This window comes from Glarea lozoyensis, assembly GCF_000409485.1.
Source record: "Glarea lozoyensis ATCC 20868 chromosome Unknown GLAREA5, whole genome shotgun sequence".
NCBI lineage: Eukaryota > Fungi > Ascomycota > Leotiomycetes > Helotiales > Helotiaceae > Glarea > Glarea lozoyensis.
The window spans coordinates 1894662-1915302 of record NW_007361000.1 but is presented as its reverse complement, the minus strand read 5'-3'; the positions used below and the strand labels follow the sequence as shown (position 1 = coordinate 1915302).

The window sequence follows — 20641 nt, the reverse complement described above, 5'->3', positions numbered from 1 at the left end:
TGGTCAATCAACAACACATTTCTATTCTATTACATCAAATATATGGCTTTCGTAGTCTATCTAGAAACCCACCAAACAACGCTAAACGCTCGACATTGATACAAAGCAAGATGTTACTGTAAAAGAGTTACAAGACCTACGGTAGGTAGCACGACACGGATGGACGGTCAACCTCTATGCTTTTACCTCCTGATTTACAACCCTTCTACTCAGCGGTACATCGCCATTAGTGATTTTCTCCACGAAAGCAGGATCCGGATCAAATAACATGACATGGAAATGCTCCAACGCACTAACAGATTTCAACTTGGCCCAATTTTTGAACCAAATAACCTATTTCTCATTAGCACTATCCTCAAAATTCGTTGATCTCAACCCCAGGAACCATGAAGGAGAACTCACATTCTCTTCCCCACAAGTCTTGCCAAAGACCTCATTCACAAACTCATCAACCTCTCTCCTCGCCTCAGTCGTCAAGTCCCCCGTCTCTGGATCATCGACCAACTCAAACTTCGTCCAAACCACTAAATGCACAATCCGCTCATCAATCCCATACGGCCAATCATTCCACAAGATCTTCACATCCTCGTCACACTCAAACGGCTTCTTCCCCTTCGCAACAACCGGCACCGTCCACTTCACTCTCTCATTCAAGATAAATTTAATAATGCTCCCCCATTTCTGTTTAATCTGGTAGCTAAACTGCAGGTACCGCCGCAATTGCAAGGGCTGCCGCTGGAACAGGTCGATACGGTTTGTGGCTATGAGGTGCCGGACGGAGGGCCAGGAGAGGGTCGTGTAGGCGCTGTCGGGTGTGCTGAGGATGGAGATGTCTTTGGCGGAGAGGTTAAGGAGGAAGGGCGGACAGGTCGGGACTTGGGTTGCGATGTTGGTCTGCCAGTAAGGAACGGGCGTGGTGCTGCCCATGATAGATGGAGGCGTTCGGGTGTGGTGGGGTGATTCAGGCTGTTTGCTTTTTTACTCGTTAGGATGCAGGTACGGTTGGGATATAAAGTGCCAAGGATGTACCTTTAAGTATTATCTGCAAAATCTAGTACTTTTGAAGATTAATTGAAATGTATGTTGTAACCATGAAGTTCAATTGGGAAGCACTTCTTTGTCTGCGTTGAGCACAGTATCATTGCACAGCATCAAAACATGTTCTACGATAAGTTCAAGATCCCAACACTCAATCCTTATCCGGCCCGGAGACTTTTCCGCACTCGCAACGGTCCGCCGCACTGGTTTGCCCGCTCCCCTTTTCAATTGCATTGCCACCATCTCTGCCCCTTTCTCTTTTGGGAAGACTGAGATTGTACAAAGATCCGTACAAAGTATAATCACAAGTCAGCTGGACAAGTTCCAACAATTCAACAGCGCAACCAATCCTCCTTTATGTACCATTCCATTCGCTCGTTAGTAACCAACCATCACCAGTCAACCGTTGTCAATTGAGGCTCCAACAGATCCTTGACCCAGCCCTCAACTCCCATACGTGCCGAAGCAATCGAAGCGCCCAGATTCCAGACCTTCACAGCCCTCTATCCCACATATAATCTCCGAGATATCCAGAAATCAAGTTTCCTCCTCACTCAAAACCTCTCTCTCCGTCCCCAAAATCCGATGCAAAACAAACGCTTTGTGTGGCGAGTTTTACATCCTGGTTGATATCATCCAGTCGTAGAATTTCGTTGTACCGTTCATCTCGGTTGCGGCTTCGAATGCAAGCCCATACAAGGTTGGACATGCACGAAATGGGCGATACTGTTGAGATTAACGCTTCATAACTGGCTGATCCGTCTGTTGAAGAACGCGAATAAGACGCTGATCGGTATATTAAACCAGGATGATAAACTTTTGCCCAGGGCAGCATGTCATTCACCCCCCATCTTTTCCACGATCCTCGTTGAGGCTTGCGAGGATTTCGCAAACGATGCTGGTTGATAACGTAGGTGTGGAGCCGCAGTCTGTTTGCTTATATGAATCGACTTGTTTGCTATTTGTTATTTCCGATCCCATTTCTTCGTTGTTGTTTATCTTGTTGGTGCTGCGCTGGCTGTGTTCTTCCATCCGCAAGTATTATCGTAAAAGGGGATTCCTAACTCAAGTCATTCGTTACGTCCTTCAATCATCCTTCGATCTGGCAAGAGTTCGCGAGATTCGAACTCGAAAGGAAAGTTTTCACCTGCGATACTGTACACTCTTTCGGTTTCGCAAACACTCTCATTGATACTCCTGAGCGCCTCGAGTTGTTAATCACGCGCGACGTTATTCATATTCGTCCCACTCGATCTTCATCCAATCTACCAATTGTCACCACACCTCTTCAGCTTCATTTTCGTGTCAGCTGCGACATTCGATTTTTCTCGTAGCTCGGAAATAAATTGTTGGATGGTGTCGGCTTGAATATCATCATCAACCTCCACTTTCTTACTGTCCTTACAAAATACACGACGCAACGCAGTCACAATGGCGCGCCCACCACGATCCCAGCAACCAAGGGTCAATAAACCATCACCACTCCAACAAGTCCATCTTACACGACCAGTATCAACTATGTCATCTTTAGACCAACCACCGGCGGAAATGGGATTGGTGCGCGATCCGAACTTCTGGAAACGCTTTTCTACTGCCATTCACGATGCGGAGAAGGGGGAGGTGGAAAGTAAAATTAGTCGGGGATCACGATCGAACAGTGGTAGTAGTTCTGGGAGTCTTGGAAAGGCGAGCTATGGGTATGTCGAATGATTATGGGGATATGGAACGAGACTAATTTGGAACAGCGACGACTGGTTACAACAACAACGAAGGGACAAACGTCGATGTCGAACCATCTGCATTAGCATCACACTTATCGTTATTATTCTCATCGCGGCAGCTGCGATATGCGGTTGGTATTTTACGAAAGGACGGAAATCATCATAGATGGGGAGGGGAACTGGTAAAAGCATTTAGAGCATCTAGAAGGGTCATGATAATGGAATCGAAGGAATACGAATGGAAGACACGGCGTTTGGGGATGGATTCGTTTAAAAAAGCGAGAGTTCTGAATTTTTGTGCGTGGAAGTACGAATTGATGTGGATATGCGGGGGGTATGGTGTACATAGGATGAGGAAGGTCTTGAAAACATGTACAAGAGAATCTGAGGGCCATAAGGTAAATATGTACAATACAATGGAATCTTGAAAGAGCATCTCGTGTGTCATATGCGTCTATATCTATGGGGTGTGAATAGTATTCTCAGCATTTCAGCAATACCAATTTTACCGTCAATATACTTTCAAGAATTCGGTCAATGGCTAGCAGCACTTACATATCCAGAAGTGTGACACCTGTGGTCTTACACCAAACTCTGTGCACCAACTGGACACGCAGGTAATATTGATCATTAGGTTTTCTCAGACCCGCCAGATCAGAGTGGAACATCGCCTGTATGACCTATCCACAAACAATTTCACAACAACAGATAGACTTAGACACAGCACAAGAGAGCAATACCCAGAACCTTCCTTAGCAGCCGCTAATTCGACAAGCTGTCGAACCCGGCAGTTGAAAACGTGATCTTCAACCGATCACAAGATGGTGTTACAAGAACGCCATAAGCCGGAAGAACCCAGAGCTCTGGAATCCCTCCTTCGTCGATCATATATACCATATCTACCTTATCATCCCAATCATCCATCTCCTCCCATAAAAACCCACTAACTCCATCACCACCCAAACCTCTCTCGAGTCATTCCAGCAAATCACACCTCCTCCTCGTAAACCTCCCGTCCCAAACCAGCACCCGTAAATTTCTGAATCGGGAAATTTCCACTCCAGCTCGCTTAGCCACAGCACCTCTTTCTCGTGCGATGCATCGCAAAACCCAAAATTTGCACGCGTTGATGCGGCTGGAAGTCTGGGACTTGTTTAGCCCATCGCATATTTCCGCATCTGGTAGATTCCGGGTGCGAGATGCAACAAATGGGTTTGGAGGGTTTGTTTTGGGATAGAGGGTGTTTGGGTGGGGAGGGGATTGGTTGGGTGTTTTGGGGGGTTGTTGGTGGTGGAGGGGTTGAGTCGTGTGATGGGATGAGGGGAAGGGAGGTGAAGGGTATTTGTGAGGATGTTTGGCTATGATTCTGAACAATTGGTGGATTGGTTTCTCTTGTAGAGAGAGTCAGATATTCATTTAAAGTCCTGTTGAGAACGTCCAGGCTTACGAAATTCAAAGACGTGATACAATACGGTGTCCGTACCATCAGTGTACAGATTACCTGACGGCAATTACCCATTACAGATACCTGGTGCAGTCCGACAGTTGAAGGCTTCAAGCTGTTGTCTCACGATGTTATCAACTCGCAACGCGGTCACGACATTTTGCCTACTTTGAGTGCTGGAACTAGTACATACCACCGGAGAGCAAACTTCGAAGCAAATGGGAGTATTTTTACTTTTGTATTCTTCATACGGATACGTTCCGGTACACCCGCTGATGATCCTCGCTGCCGTCGAGCAAGCGAGATGTCTATTTATATCCATGCCCGATCTCGAATCCCCCGAGCGGAATTCATGACGAAGTCTCCAAATAATCGCAATATAAACATCATCCAAACTCCGAATCCAACTCACGGAAAACTTTCTCATTCCGTCAATTCATCACCTGTCGCACCCTCCCAAACCCGATCGTTACAAATCCTACCAGTCGGAATCTCAACCAATTCCAGCAACCTCACGTCAACCTCCATTCCCTTTCATTCGTCGCGCGGTTCGGGCCCTCTGAATTCAGCAGCTCTCCGAGCATCGGGCGTCCAAACGAGTCTTGCGATTCGGCTCATCGCCTTCTCGGGCAGTCGAAGGGTGCGTTTGTTGCATTTCGACAGTGTCTCGGAACTCGACTGCTTTTAGAAAGATTCCGAGTTTGCTGGCGGTGATACTCGTGGGTTGAGCTTTTTGGGATGGACCATGCTGCGTTTGACGGAGGCAGATGCTACACGCCGTTCGGGTGCGACAGCTCTATCATCTTGGCAGTCTTATGGCTGGAGACTCAGAATTTCAGAAAGCACCGATGTATTTCGAACAGGAAGTAAGGTATCCGATGGCCCTGCCACGTATCGAAGGAAAAACGTGACAGGAGTTCTTTGGCCATTTCGGCAACAGGACGTCCGGCTTCATCGGAGCTCGGAACTAGATCTGATCATCTCCTGATTCAACCAAGCGGTTGTCCTTTTTGATTCAAACATCTGTCTTAACCGCCAATTGGATGGTTGTTCCAACAGTTTTGATATTATTTACCCCGCTGCTGACCGGTTGAGAAGTGCTCCGGCAGCACCTCATCGCTTAACAGTTAACCCCCAATTTTCAACATCAGATGCGTTTGCTGTCTATTATTATTGCTTATCTCTAGCGGATTCTCATCCGTTCGTTGGCTCGTTACAAGTTGCCCGTCCCGGCTTCTGGTTATATTGATAACCGTCTTAACTGACATTTGCGGACGGGAGATGTCGCACCCGACAAGACTTCGACTTGCAGCAAACCTTTCGTTCATCCAATCATCAAGTTTCGTTTCATTCATGAGCTGACAGTCTGCATATTTCCCCCGCATGGCAATCAATATATTGCAACTCTAGCCGTAGTGCTTCGAAAACACATGTTAGCTACTGCACGAACTTTCGTCCATCGCCGGAAAGAAGCAAACCCGGGTTGAAATTCGATGAGCAACAAAACTTCTTTCATTCCTATTACAGTAATGAAGTCTCGGTGGTCTGCTTATTTGCAGGATCTCGTCTCCACACCTTGGATTTGTTTCGTTCCTATTTGGTCCTTCGCCGTGACTTCCAGGTTTATATCAATCTTCTCCATCCTTTGACCCCACAGAACCACTCGGGAACACAGTATCCGATGATATCGAAGTGCAACAAACATCACCATATATCCAAATACGTTCTCGTGGATGGGAGGGAGTTCTTCTATTTGTCGAAATACGCAAGTTCACGTACAGTACAGCTCTAGAGTCCAGTCGTGGAGCCAGATAGTATTAAATCCACGCATTCCAGATGGAACCCTGCGGAAAGCACAGTATCCGACGCGGAATGCGATGAGCAACAGACGCCTCATGGAGACCTAATGTAGAATACCTACTCCCGAAATCGCCATCTTTAGCCGGTTGTCAACTACTATGCGTTCCTCTCAGGATGTTTATCTGAGCTAAGTATGTGTCTTTTCAGACGGCTCCCCATAGCCAAGTGACTTACTTGTTCATTGGTGGTCATTTGGCTATAGAGAGCTCGGAGATAGTCTGCTCTGGATCATAAGTACACGGGCTGACCTCTACTAATCTTCCTGTCATCTTTTTGAGGGCATTCCCAGCGGCTAGCAGATAGCATCGTCCTCCAGCTTTTTCTACGACTATATGAGCTTCATTTTTTCTTCCGTTCAATATTACTGTAAAACATCAATCTTTCACCACTATGATATTTTGGATGGCAGGTAGACAGACTAGTTACATACTACCGAACGTGTCATTTGTTCCATTTATTCGATAAATTTTTCGGTTTGGTTGACACAATATCGGGTATTTCGTCAAGCAAATTGAAAGAATGGTTAAAATGACCCCAGGTTACTGCCACCTATATTATCTACCACGAGATACATGCACAGATACCCATCTGATCTATTTAGCTTTCTCAATAAGTTGACCCAAAACAATAACAGTATCCAAGCCACCTAAAAAAATAGGTTAGTCTCTTGAGAGCAATTGCTATAAGACTAACAACAACATGAGCAGCACAGAGTCGAAAACTCTAGGTCATATATCATGGCTTACAATAGCGAACTTCTCTGCCAATGAGTATCTCTAAAGTTCTATGTAAACACGAGGCTCTGTAAAAACAGTGTGCACGTGAAAACGACAGCCACGCGAAAGCCACCAATATTCCAGATCGCTACGATGGGGGACGACGACGGTGACTTTTTTGGATCAAACAACAGACAATCCCAGAGTTTTGCACATCACTCAGTCCCTATCATCTGCATTGTCTGTCATCCGCCGCCCTTCGGGTGGACTCTTCTGATCAACCCTGTCTCTACACGTCGCCGGTACATGCGCAGCCTCGCACTTGCCCATCTCAGCTCTCCATCACGCGGTCATCGTTGCTGAGTCTAGGGCTCTGTCCACATTTCAGAATTCACCATGAATTTCGGGTTGTTTTCAGGAAGTGTTAGTGTGCCACTTCCATAAGTTCATCTAGCCTAGCTCGCGGGTTAAGTCATTACTGACGACAAGATTCATAGTCAGAGCTACCGCGGTTATTAAGACGACACGGCGGTACGAGTCGAACGAAACCGAGTTCTAGCAGCGATTTTGACGTAGAATCTGCTCAGCTGGAAGACGAAACTTTTCATCCACTTCTGTCACTAGTCCACCTTCAAAGTCAATTAAATCAACTCACGCTTGATAATTACACCCGCCTAGAGAACAAAGGCCACAGCCTCGATTTTCTCACCCTCAACAGATTCAACGCTTTAGAAAAAACACCATTCGACGCATTACAAGACATTGGTTCTGGCTCCACATTCTCAGTCAAGTCCTTCGCTCCAGTCTGGAAACACAGTCCGCTGGATTCGAATTTGAATGGTGCCGTTGTTGCAAAACGGATACGTCCTTCTTCAGACGCAGAGATCTTGAGGTCACGATTGGAATCCGTAAAATTAGAGATTCTCGCGCTGAGAGACCCTATACTCGGCATACATGAGAATATTGTGGACTTCTTAGGGCTTTGGTGGGAGAATAATCCTTACGGCGGATGCCCATTGCCCGTGCTGATATTAGAACAAGCGAATTATGGCACCCTCATCGATCTACAACGGCGTCCTCTGACTCTACGTTACACGGTTAAGCGGAGACTCTGTTTGGATATTGCACTCGGGTTAGAAGCTTTACATGAGGCTTCAATTGTTCATGGGGACTTGAAGAGTGAAAACGTTCTAGTGTTCAAACAATCTGAAAGAGGCTATATAGCTAAACTGAGTGACTTCGGCTCCACTATTGCAGGAGGACATCATGCTAGCATTCTTGGAAAGAAAAACGTGGTGTACACTAGAGAGGATGCGGGGAAAAGATACCGGGTGTCTGTCATCAGCTTTCCATGGAATGCTCCCGAATACGAATACCATATGGAAGGCTTTCAGTTACGCTTGCTTGACGCTTACTCTTTTGGGCTGCTGGTTTGGCGAACCATGATGGACGGAAGAGATCCGTTTGAAACAGTGAACAGCCTTAATGGAAGTGAGGATAAATTTACTGAAATTGAAATGTTGAAGAGAAAGGAGGATTTTGCCGGAATCATCCGAGAGAGCTTTGAAACTACACGTGTCTTGGGCGAACTAGCGCAGGATGTTGACATAGAGTCCGTCAGCAGTGTTGTAAAGGATACTGTACAAGTTGACCCGGATGAGAGAAACCTACGGGCAGCCATTGTGCATCTTGGAGGCAAGCCTAGCTCGCTGAACATGATGCGTCATAAGAACGAGGTCATTGATATGGACGACTTTGGCGGCTCGGATACAGGAGTTCGACCCAGGTTGAAGCGTCTCGAAGTCTTGACAGACTCAAACCTCAGCATACCCATCGGACTTGATATTGCAGTATCAAATTGGGTCTCTGTCATCACCAAGGAGTGTGCCATTAGAGATATAACGTCTTCATGTGCGCAAATGTATCTCCCAGGAGAGCTATCCGGCACTGTGAGATCTTTGGAACGCGATCCTGCTTCGTTGTTGGACGTTTTGCGCAAGATGGCTTTGCATTATGAACATCTGGATGAAAATGACTCTAGGCAGACGCAATTAGATGACACGATTATGGATATAGCTCGCATGGATGTTGTGCAAATGGCAGGTGCTCTAGACTGCCCACTGGATATGGATATTGTAGTTGAAGAAATTATACAGACTGCTGCAGGTCGAGGTTCCGGCCCTGCTCTCGATATATTATCTCGGGAAGGGCCCGCCACGTCCTACAACAATGCCTTACAAAATTGGAGGAATCGAAATGGGGGGTATCTTTTCGAAATGAAAGCTGACGAGATTTGGGATTTGAGCCAGCCAGAGGAGCTGAAGAAAACCCTAACACGGCTAATGTATGGAGCCAAATGCATCTCCAAACACATTTCAAGAGCTGTATATGAGGGACTATCAGGAAACAGACAGGAGGATAGTATTGATGTCAACAAGATCTGGGTCTCGACTGATTTCAAATCCAACCTGCTCCACCATGCGGTCAAATGCGGCGCCCTAAGTGTTGTGGAGATGCTTCTTTCAGATTTCCCTTTCGATATCAATTGTCGGAACTGGTTACAAGAGACTCCTCTGTTGGTTGCTATGAGATCCGGTCACTCTCCGGTTGCCAACTTCCTCATTGACAAGGGCGCTGATTGTTCCAAACGAGACTTGTTTCAAGAAAATGCTCTCCATTGGATTTGTCGCATTGACAGCCAGGATATTCCGGATCTAATCAGGAGATTGAGCAACGCTGGCTGCGACATGAATGCTGTCTCCTGTAAAGATATTGCTAACGTTACGGACGACGACGAATCTGATACTTGGGATCTCGAGATACTAGATTCGGATTCCGAGAGTGGTGGTTCGGACAGCAGTAACAGCGACGATATAAACGAATTCGCCATGTACCAGTACGAACAACTCATCCGCACATTCACAGCTCCAGGCACGCCTTTACATCGGGCAGTCGTTGAGAACAAGTGTGAAGCTGTGATAAGTCTCTGCCAGTCTGGATGTGACACCACAGTGAAGTGTTCAATTACAAACATACCAATGAGCCCTTTCGAGGTAGCCATTTGCCGTCACCAAATCGAGATTGCAGCCGCAATAATACCGTTTTATCCAAGGACAGAATCCCAAGATTGGCTCCAGGCATTGATGCTAGTCATCTCGCCCTTTTGGACAAGTGCAAGAATAGCACTTCACGGAAAACACTACAACTCAGCGCGACAACGTGCCTTGGAATTCTCTCTCTCTCGCTTACAACCTGCTGATATAAGGGCAAGCTTATCTTTAGGTATATTGGTGAGTGTGGCAGACTCTACAGTTCTTCAAGCATTCTTGGGAAATATATACACATCACTCGAAGAGCCGATGGAAATTTTGGACTTGCAATTGAGACCGCTAGCAATTGCGCTTTGTGACGGAAAACTCGATTCGCTTGTGGTTCTGCTCGAAGCGGGTGCTGAGTGCAATTTTTACACCAGCGACATTGTAGGGTCGACGAATTGTCTGCATCGTCTCAGTCACCTTGGAATAGATGATGTTCGTTTTGGCGAAGTGCTGCTCAAATATTGTGATCAATCTTTTCTCCTGCCAATGTCTGGAGGTATTATGACTGGTGGCACGACGCCGTTTGTTTTTGCAGTCACCCAAGGTTGTTTTGAGATGGCCAAACTCTTCCTCACGTACGGAGCAGATATCGACGCTTTAGCTGTCACTCAGATCTCGGAAATCTTCTTCACTGGTATGACAGCACTTGGAAGGCTAGCTATGTCAGCTTGTGATACATCAGTGCCACAGCTCAAGTTTTTGTTGGACTCTGATCGACTTCAAAGATCAAGCTTTGTAGTAGCTCCTGCTACGGGCTTTACAGTTCTTCATGCTGCAGTCTTGTGTCCAAAAGGAAGACAATCAAATCCGGATACTATTGTTAATCTAACATACCTCTTGTCAGTCTTCCATCGGCAAGATGAGTTAGATCAGATAGATCGATTTGGGTGCACTGCTCTCCACTTAGCTGTTATATGTGGTAACTATGAAGCAGTTGCTACCTTGCTGGACGCTGGTGCTAGCCATGACTCAAAGCTATACAAATGTCTTGAGATTCGCCCAGTTGATGTAGCAAGGGCCAGGGTTGGCTATCTCACTGAGTGGATTTTAGAGGAAGATGCCAACAACGAAGAGTGTGCTGCAACAGCCGCAATGCACAACAGCATGGCAATTGTCGATCAGCTTAATCGCGCTTGTACAAACTCTGTAGCCGAAGCCAGCTCTTCGGAACCAGATTTGGATCATCCAGTGGATCCTCTGATTGAAAATGCATACAGCATGGCTCGAGAATATTCTCTACTAATCCAACAGTATCGACACATGTGGGCAGGCACGCAGTCTTCAGAAACCGAGTGGTTAGAACGTGTCATCAAGATAATTAAAGACAGTCTGAATGTCTCTGGCCTAGAGAGAGTCCACGAAATGCTTTCCTCAGAGCACTCTGGCAAGGGAAAATCAAGGGTCGAAGAGGTTGATGAATGTGCCTTTAAGCTCCCGTTTTGGTGGATGATAATGGGATGGCCATCGACCGAGCAGCAAACACAACTAGCGAGGTATCTGCGACAAAGATATCCCCGCTGGACAAGACTAAGAAGTGACGGTGTGCTCAAAATCATAATCGATATCAAGCAAGACGAAACAGGACATGACATTTTATATTTACATGGTTCCATCAAATCGCCATCTCCAGATGAGCCGAGCGTCATCGAAACTAGATGTCTAGCATTATTGAAAGTATACTCTCAAGCCGCCGCAGCAATTGAAAAGGAACCGATAAGCGACTCAGAGTCAGAGACAGACCCAGGGCCTATGCTTTCTCCCGAACTTCTTCGGGAATTAGAAGGTGATCCAAATGTCATCTTTATTTCTGACCCAGGCGATAGCTCGGACGACGATGACAATGACAATAGAATAGGATTTGCTACGCGGGGCTACAGCACCCCCAGGCAGGCTTGGCACTCCGTACTGAAAAATAACCGTCGAACACAGAGGCAGCTTGATAAAGTGCTTGGTCCCGCTAGACGCGATTCATTAGACTGAACAGTTACAGCTACGTACGCAAAGCTCAGACGTTGCATTTGCTCAACTCGTTAATCACTCTCCAGTAAAAAGCCTCCTGCGTTTTAGCTTCTTCATCGAATGCTGGATCCTCCTTGAATTGATCGACTAGACACCAAATTACAGCACTCCCATAGATCCCTCCCATTGCCCTATTCAACCTCGGAAGGTATCGAGCAATCAGCGTGTCGTGGAACGCCTCGATGAAGACTTTTGTCGAGAACACTGGTCCCTCAATACCTAACCTCCTGAGTGTGTTTCTCGACGGCAAAAGATCTTCGAGTCTAGTCCATAACCCAACTTCAAGAAGTACCAGCCCAAGCGAGTAGATATCAAACTTGGCACTGAAACCAACAGGCGAACGCCCAATTACGCTATGATGAGCGTACAAAGACTGTCCCAAAGCGGAAAGCGCATCGTTGGATATAGCTACAGAGGGGATTGCGTCTACAGAAATTGATCCAAATTCATCATCAACCGGTCTCGAGAAGCCGAATCCGGTGATCACAGGTTTTTGAAGACCTGGAGATTCTTCGGATCTGATAATTTGGTTGAGAGGATGTGAAAACAACACGTCGTGGCTCGAAAAGCGCTTGTGAACTACTGCGGAAGCGTGGCATGTTAGGAAGCCGCTGGCGAGGTTCATGGCGAGTGAAAAGCGGTGTTGTAGAGGTGGCTCATATATCGATGTAGATTCCGTACCTGTGTCTGGTAATAATTCATGTAGAGAGCAGTAAGGTTGGACTGTAGACGGGTCTATTTCAGTCGTGCTTGGTGGAAGTTTGAACACTAACCCTTGAGTCCCGTCAGACGCTGATATTATTCCAATGCATGGATGCGTGAAAAATTCCTTGGGCTTCTTAGTTGTTTCGTGAAGAAGTAGTGCGATATTTTGAATTCTAGACTTGGATATGCTCTTGTATTCCGCTTTGATGTCTTTCGGGACTATCTTCCACTCGACGAGAACGGGAACGGGGTTTGACCCGGGCAGAGCAGGAGCTCGGTATGTACCAAATTGTCTCCAATGGCAAGACAGCGTTTGTGAATCCTGTCCTTCACCCGGCTTGGAAGAGTCATCCAAGCTGAAATTGGCTGGTAGCAGGTACAGATCCCTCCTCCTAACAGCATCTGGCAGTTTCAGCACATTGGCCTCCAGAAACTCATTATAGCGCTTAAGCGATGCCGTCTGCGAGAGTTCCGCTGGCCCATCTTCCTCCAGAGCGCCCATGATCTGAGGAACAGAGATTTGATCACCGCCACGCTGTTGAATCAGCGTCGCCATTAGGGCCAAATCTGCGGACTCCTGCTGCCGACGTGGTTGGAAGCATGCTAAGCTATCATTCCACTCCCTGAGATCCTTTACAAGTGCTTCGAACTTCGTAGCGCCACTAATTGCCCACATGGTTCGACGGAGTAGTGGGATGGTGATGGATGTAGGTCTTGTGTCGGATAGTTGAGCGGTGATTCTGCTTCTGTCTGGGACTACGGATAGACTCAAATCGTCTCTAGAGATACTGTTCAGAAGCGTCGAAGAGCGTGAGAGAAGAGGTGGAGTTGCTTGGGACGTTGTAGAACCTGATAGCGGACTATCAATCCCATATCGATCACGGAGCTTTGCAGTATCTTGAAGTGTGTTGTAGATCTCCAACAACGTGATGATCGCGACTTGATGTAGCGCCGGCGAGAACGCTTTCAGGTTTGGATCCATGAGTGCGCCATCAGGACAACCCCAGTTCTGCGCCCAATGTTGTAGCCGCACTTCTTCGATCAGATATTTGACGCGAAGTTTTGCGGCTTGCTTGGAAAAGTTTTGTGCTCGCGATATAACTGTGATGCATTGCTTAATGACGCCGTATAGGCCGCAAACGCCGAGGGCTAGACTAGCTGCATCCATGTTGCACTCCTCTTTGGTTTGATACTAAGAGTACTGATCTTCACTTTTGTTGAGGTTGGGTTCAGCTTTTCTTTTGGTAATCCATCTACAGAGCCTCGCCGTGGATTCAGCCCTAGAGTTTGCCTACACCAAAGATTACTCAGCAGTCTGAGTCAAATCTGTGCCCAATTAAGCCACAGTCTATTCAAATGATGAGAGCATTTGGTTCTTTGGAATGGACGTGTAGTGTAGTTCTGTTGAAGTAAAAACAGCTCGCCTACAAGGCTACAACATCAATAGAAGCGACATCAATAGTCAAATACGCCAAGTGCACCAGAGTGCAGTAAACTTGTAAGCAGCAGTTGAATATAGATATTTATTCAATGTACTGGACATGTACTCGTATATTTTGTCCATAGTCTTCAGTAAATAAAACCTTTTTAGACTGTATTTGAGCTCACGTACCTGCACTTTGTTACATAAATCGACAAACTCCCCGTTTTAAAGGTCCACAGATTACTGCAATTTGCATTGGCTACTGCGGGCATTGAAACTGAACCAGCCTAGGGGACTTTTGATGTGGTAATGATGTTTGATGTCGTACATAGGAATAACACCCTTTAACTCACCAAAGCTTAATTTTTATTTAATAAGTGGAGTAGTGAAAGCACTACATTTCGCACGGCGCCATAGAGATAGGGCAGTTCAATGTCATCACTAATTATATTATAAGTACGCGAACTCTTCGGGCCAAAAGACACGAGCCTACTTTATTAAAAAGCACACTCAATTTCGAATCGTGTTCGGATTAGGATCTCTGAACTACATCACCTTGATGTCAGGGTGTTTTTTCTTGCGGCATATGTGAGCTCTACGTAGTAGCTTCTCGAAGTATTATTCATCGAAGCCCGGAAGTGCTTGATATGGCTCAATAAATTTTGTTGTGAGATTTGTCAGAGAAAGTATATTCCCTACTCTGCTCCCAGATGTAGTAGTCCTGATCGTGATCATTATAAGCAAATTTATATGGCTGTGGCGTGTCGGAGTTAGAGTAGTAAGCTGCGTACTCATCTTACTGCATTCCCTCTCCGCATGTGTCGCGGGTTTTATTTTGGACAGGACGTAAGGCATGGAAGATGATTAGGATTATATGCAAGAAACATGACGTCGGGAATGCGAGTATTACCTATGTGGGTGAGTTTTATTCGATAGTATTTGTGAGCGTTGATGTTGTTATGGGAAGGACGCTAACGGTAATGCTCGAGAGCCTGAGAAATCTGCTAAACATTGACTTGCCGTGCTTGCCTGCTACCAAAGCACAGTGGAGACAAGCTATGCGAAGCTAGACAATCGGACAAGATATAGGCAATTTCCAAGGTCTACAGTGGAAATCTGATTGGTTATCTCTATATCCAATAGTCCGGTCGCCAACTAAGCAAAGAGTTGAGATTGCCGAATAAATTCGTATAGTTCAAAGTCGTCCAACTCTTCAACATTTTGCTAGTAAGTAATTTTAGCTTCGCGCATGGAGCGATTCTATCCCAGCTTTAGAGACGGCGTTAGATAGTGTACCCGCCCGTTCTCGGGACCGCCGCTGCTAAACTCTAGTCGGCCCAGCCCAAAAAAGGGGTCGCTAGGACCCGATGTTAGGTATGTTCGCAAAGAAGTTGAATGAGCAACAAACATAAGACCCAAAGAATGAGAAGGAAAACATAAGAACAAATACGGGAGGAGCTGCAACAGAGCTGACGGACGACATTCTGTGTTGCAACACGCACAAGCGCTTGAGTGGGAACAGTTTCTTTGGTAACTAGCAGAATTTTAGAGTAGGAAACAAGTTAAAATTTGAGACTGAGACCCGAAATTTAAGTCACATCCACCTGGATTATGTATGTATGGGCAGATATTGGATGTTGTGTAGCGCGATATCGATAAGTTGAATCTCGCTTGGTTTGGCAGACTTCAGCCTCATAGACAGGAAACGCCACAAAAATCAGTTCGGAAATTTGACGAGGAAGATCCCTTGGGCGATGTGCAACGAAAGTCCCAAACGAGAAATCCGCTTGATGTCCTCTTTGGGTTAACCCCAAAGAGTCGTGTTCAAGAATTGCTTGTGATCTTGGGAGGATAGAAAAGTGACGATGCTGATGATGTCCTTGCATGCCAAGTTGATATCTGATTTTGATGAAACATGTTACAAAAGCCAACCATAACCTCAATGAATTTTCGGAGACTTCGAAATTGTTGGCTTGAGCCTGGGATGGAAATTGAACCCCCACGTGTTAGCATGTCGTACCTACATAGGTGGTTCGGGTCCGGGCAGTCACCTAGCTAAGATTGTCAAGGGACTCAGCAGCAAAACGACATGAGGGCGTAACATTTGAGGCATCCTGATGCTGAGCTACACCTTCGTATGTTTGCCCACATCCGGGTTACTGGTACATATACGTTGCTTAGACGTCGGAACAAAACCTAACGGATGCTTTGATCTTCTGAGAACTAAGAATAGCAATGACGAGTTGGGTTGTTGCTTGTCGCGCCGTGCATGTTCACGAGAAGCGGGTGCAGAATATTGATACTGTAGCCGTGGAATAGTTTGGTGGGCGGGCCGTCGTGCGTATGTTGCGTTGGATTGGAGAGGACCCGCCAAAGCCGACCACAACTCTTGAATATCTTGTCGAAGTCGTTTGAGCTGCAATCAATAGAAAATAGATGGAAAAGTAAACGATGGATGGATGCATGGCCGAAACGATCTGATCGCGCAGACCGATTTCACGAGAATCATTACCAAGAAGAAGGTGCAGAAGGCAGATTTCACTTCCAACCTTTCACTAATCCTCGTAATGCTTCAGTTGGCTTGAGTCAATTGCCATCCCATCTTCGTTCTCAACAGCTGGCGGATAAATTGTGTTTGGATCGGCGTAGGCGACCGATTTGCCACAACTCGAAAATCTCAACTATGCGATTCTTGTTCTCTAGAGCGCTTCGCATTGGTTCAAATGATAATTTCCTGTTGGTATCGGGCGAACAAGGAGGGACAGCGCTGCTGGTGTGGTTGGAAAGATGGTGGGTTCGCTGGTGGTTGACATGGGAATTCAAGGTCGTGGCGGGCCACCAAAATGCCTGCTCATGGCCGAATCAACTGCAGAGCTAGCCCGCTTTGGGACAGCACAGGGCACCAGCAGGACCCCAGGCCTGTCGAGGCTTCGAGACAAGGACAAAATAATTTCAACCGGAGCAACGAACTATCAGAACCAGAATACTACCCCAGCCGATTCCGACGCCAGCCTTTCTGTTGATAAATAAAACCCTCGCTCCCAGTCTTTGCAGCCTCATCCCTTCTTCTCCTTCTCCTGAAGACGTTTTGCGTATACCCTCCGTGCTTGTAAGTCCATCAAAGTCCCTTCCCTGTCGGTGGTAGTGCCCAGTCTGCCAGTCTGCCAGTCTGCCCCTCGAAATTACGTCAAGCTGTAAAGAATGCAGAGCTTCCGACTTGAGTGATCGACCAAAGAAATCCGCTAACGCAAAGTCCTCCCAGGAAGTTATTTCCCCCACTTCAGCGAGACCTCCCATTCTCTCCTACAAACTCGAAAGAATACACAAAAGACTCGCTCGCAATCACACAAGATGGCATCCACTCTCAAGAGCGCACTTCCTTCCCACCTTAAGCCATCTGGCTTGGGCGGCGACAACGCTGCCGAATTTGCTCGAAAACACCATGGCAAGACCCAATCTCACATGGTAAGTTTTACAGATTTCCCTATCGTTTGGAAACCGCAGGAGGACACGAGCGCTGCGATGGCATAATGTTATACACAATGGAGGATATCCTATTTGGGATCAACTACTAGCAGCCGAAGAATCATGGCAGACGGGCTTGATTCACCACTCCAATACCGTTCCGGGTTGCTCAATTGACGAGAATGGGCTATGGGCTGGGAACCGAATGACCTATACTGGCTCTCAGAACATTCAACAAGTTTGTTGATCTGATTGTCGTATTGCGTTTGACTTCTCCTATTGCATACATCAGGCCGAGAAAGGAAGTGACGATTTACGCTTCGGATACCACATTCGCTGAGCATTCTCACTTTCGTCTTCTTCAACCTGACGTCAACCTTGCACATTCTTTGCAACAGAACTGCACGCAACAAGCATACGAAAAAACACTGGTTTCGGTATCTTAAGATGGGTTCTATAGATTCCCAGCAACGGCTAGAAAGCCTTCAACCCCGACCAACGATTTACCAAGCGGCCTCTGATACCTCGATCTTTGCTTTACCTAAAACCCCAAGCCTTCAAGACTTCGCCAAGCTAACATGTCACGATCAGGCTTTCGAGAACACTTCCACATCGGTCGCTGCCAGCCAAATGCGAAATGCGCTTAACAACTTAGCTGATACTGTCACCGACCCTACTGAGAAGAAGGTATTGTTTTGGCCTCCCTGACTGATGGCGATGATACATTGCTAATAATGTCTAGCTTTTTGAGACTGAGATGGACAACTTCTTTGCTCTTTTCCGCAGATATTTGAACGATAAAGCTAAGGGAAACCAACTGTTAGTTACTACCCACTTCCAAATGGATTGAAACTAAGACTAAGTGAACAGTAGTGATTGGGACCGCATTGCCCCACCAGCACAAAACCAGGTCGTCGATTACAACGAGCTTGCTAATTCCGAGTCGGTTGGCTTCTTAAGCAAACTTGCTGTCCTCAAGCTCAATGGAGGTCTCGGTACCTCTATGGGATGTGTTGGTCCAAAATCGGTTATCGAAGTCCGTGACGGCATGTCTTTCTTGGATCTTTCTGTCCGTCAAATCGAATATCTCAACCGAACATACAGCGTGAACGTTCCTTTCGTTCTCATGAACTCGTTCAACACCGACGACGACACCCAGAACATTATTAAGAAATACGAGGGACACAACATCGATATCTTGACATTCAACCAATCCCGATACCCAAGAATCTTGAAGGACTCCCTTCTCCCAGCACCAAAATCTTTCAACTCCCCAATCTCTGACTGGTACCCACCAGGACACGGAGATGTATTCGAGTCGCTTTATAACTCAGGTATCCTTGACAAACTCATCGAGAGAGGTGTTGAGATTCTTTTCTTGTCTAACGTTGACAACTTGGGTGCTGTTGTTGATCTCAGAATTCTCCAGCACATGGTCGAGACCAAGGCTGAGTACATTATGGAATTGACCGACAAGACCAAGGCTGATGTTAAGGGTGGTACCATCATTGATTATGAGGGATCCGTCCGCCTTTTGGAAATCGCTCAAGTTCCTAAAGAGCACACTAACGAGTTCAAGTCTATCAAGAAGTTCAAGTACTTCAACACCAACAATATCTGGTTGAACTTGAAGGCTGTCAAGCGTATTGTCGAGAACAATGAGCTCGAGATGGAGATTATTCCAAATAACAAGTCCATTCCAGCTGATAAGAAGGGCGAGTCTGATGTTTCAATTGTCCAACTTGAGACAGCTGTCGGAGCCGCTATCCGTCATTTCCACAACGCCCATGGTGTGAACGTACCACGAAGACGTTTCTTGCCAGTCAAGACCTGCTCCGACTTGATGCTCGTCAAGTCTGATCTGTACTCGCTCAAGCATGGTCAGCTCCAGATCGACCCCAACAGATTTGGCCCAGCTCCACTCATCAAGCTTGGTAACGACTTCAAGAAGGTATCCGATTTCCAAAAGAGGATCGGTTCCATCCCCAAGATTATCGAGCTTGACCATTTGACAATCACTGGTGCTGTCAACCTTGGTCGTGGCGTTACTCTTAAGGGTACAGTCATTATTGTAGCGACAGAAGGCAGCACTATTGATATTCCTCCGGGATCCATCCTGGAGAACGTTGTCGTTCAAGGTTCATTGAGACTTTTGGAGCATTAGACGGTTATTCTCCGGCGTGAGAAGGTGTTTTTGAGCTTCATAAACCTTAGAAAGGATTCGGAAGGCTACCCGCATGTTGATTGAGCAAAAGTTTTACGACTGCATTCATGTAATAAGCTATTTTAATGACACTATGATTTTCCAATAAGAAGTATCTTAAATTAGAAGTGACTGTTCTGTTGTACTTGTGATTAAAATGCGGCTCGCGGAGGACAAATAATTGTTAGTTACCTTCCCACTATTCTTCGACTGAATATGTCGACTTCGAATAGAGCGTAAGAAGTCTTATTTACTTAAATTAATTGACTAAATATCTGACATTGTACTAAATTAATTCACTAAATATACGGTATTTCGTCAACTTAATCGAAGGTATACCGTGTTTCGACTGCCAGTTATTTTGTCCACCGTGAGTGCGGTTATTGATACAACCTAAGGCACCACCTAGGGTCAATATCGCATGAGCCGATAAGATAAGGTAAATTGTACACTAAGCTTCTTGTGCACCCATAGGTACCTACTATTTCCTACATGAACCTATTTGCTTCACTGGTACATGCCAATAACATATTAAGCAGTTGGAAGTCTGAATGGCACATATAATTCACGGTCGCAAGATGCGCAAAATCTAGATTGGTCGACGTGCGGAACAAGCTCTTGCAGCCAACTTATTCACTACGCTTTACTCAACTTGTATTATGGTCAACACCGGCTTGCAAAGTATATTTAAGCATTATTGCGATCGCCTGGTTCGCCACACGATTACCCTTCTGAGTAGAGACATTTGCTGACCAAGGGTTGTTGATAGTAATTCGCCACAAGGTCGAGTATCGAATGTTCGAGCCGCGATTATTCGAGTGTTTATCCCCCGCACGAACGGATTTTAGATACACCACAACGAGCTGAAGGCTACACATTATAATACTTGCGTTTCAGGCTGGGATCCATAGCATAGAACCGGCAAGAGAGGAAGGGCAGTCGAGGATTA

At 46.2% G+C, this 20641-nt stretch overlaps 5 protein-coding genes across 5 annotated transcripts; 3 read left to right on the top strand and 2 right to left on the bottom strand.

The window, feature by feature from the left end:
- Positions 1-174: 174 nt before the first annotated feature.
- Positions 175-927, bottom strand: GLAREA_04814 (uncharacterized protein; the record flags this gene model as incomplete). The annotated part of the gene is made up of 2 exons (XM_008087191.1): positions 175-333; positions 403-927. The coding sequence occupies 2 exons, from the start codon at positions 925-927 to the stop codon at positions 175-177; spliced, it is 684 nt and encodes a 227-aa protein (XP_008085382.1).
- A 1542-nt stretch (positions 928-2469) lies between these two features.
- GLAREA_04813 (uncharacterized protein) lies at positions 2470-2925 on the top strand (the record flags this gene model as incomplete). Its single annotated transcript, XM_008087190.1, has 2 exons — positions 2470-2735; positions 2784-2925. The coding sequence occupies 2 exons, from the start codon at positions 2470-2472 to the stop codon at positions 2923-2925; spliced, it is 408 nt and encodes a 135-aa protein (XP_008085381.1).
- Positions 2926-7175: 4250 nt separating this feature from the next.
- Positions 7176-11857, top strand: GLAREA_04812 (Protein kinase-like (PK-like); the record flags this gene model as incomplete). The annotated part of the gene is made up of 2 exons (XM_008087189.1): positions 7176-7202; positions 7277-11857. 2 exons carry the CDS (start codon positions 7176-7178, stop codon positions 11855-11857), a joined length of 4608 nt encoding a protein of 1535 aa, XP_008085380.1.
- Positions 11858-11882: 25 nt separating this feature from the next.
- On the bottom strand, positions 11883-13769 carry GLAREA_04811 (Protein kinase-like (PK-like); the record flags this gene model as incomplete). Its single annotated transcript, XM_008087188.1, has 1 exon — positions 11883-13769. One exon carries the CDS (start codon positions 13767-13769, stop codon positions 11883-11885), a length of 1887 nt encoding a protein of 628 aa, XP_008085379.1.
- Positions 13770-17375: 3606 nt separating this feature from the next.
- GLAREA_04810 (Nucleotide-diphospho-sugar transferase) lies at positions 17376-19653 on the top strand (the record flags this gene model as incomplete). The annotated part of the gene is made up of 4 exons (XM_008087187.1): positions 17376-17489; positions 18081-18176; positions 18232-18308; positions 18360-19653. 4 exons carry the CDS (start codon positions 17376-17378, stop codon positions 19651-19653), a joined length of 1581 nt encoding a protein of 526 aa, XP_008085378.1.
- Positions 19654-20641: the final 988 nt, after the last annotated feature.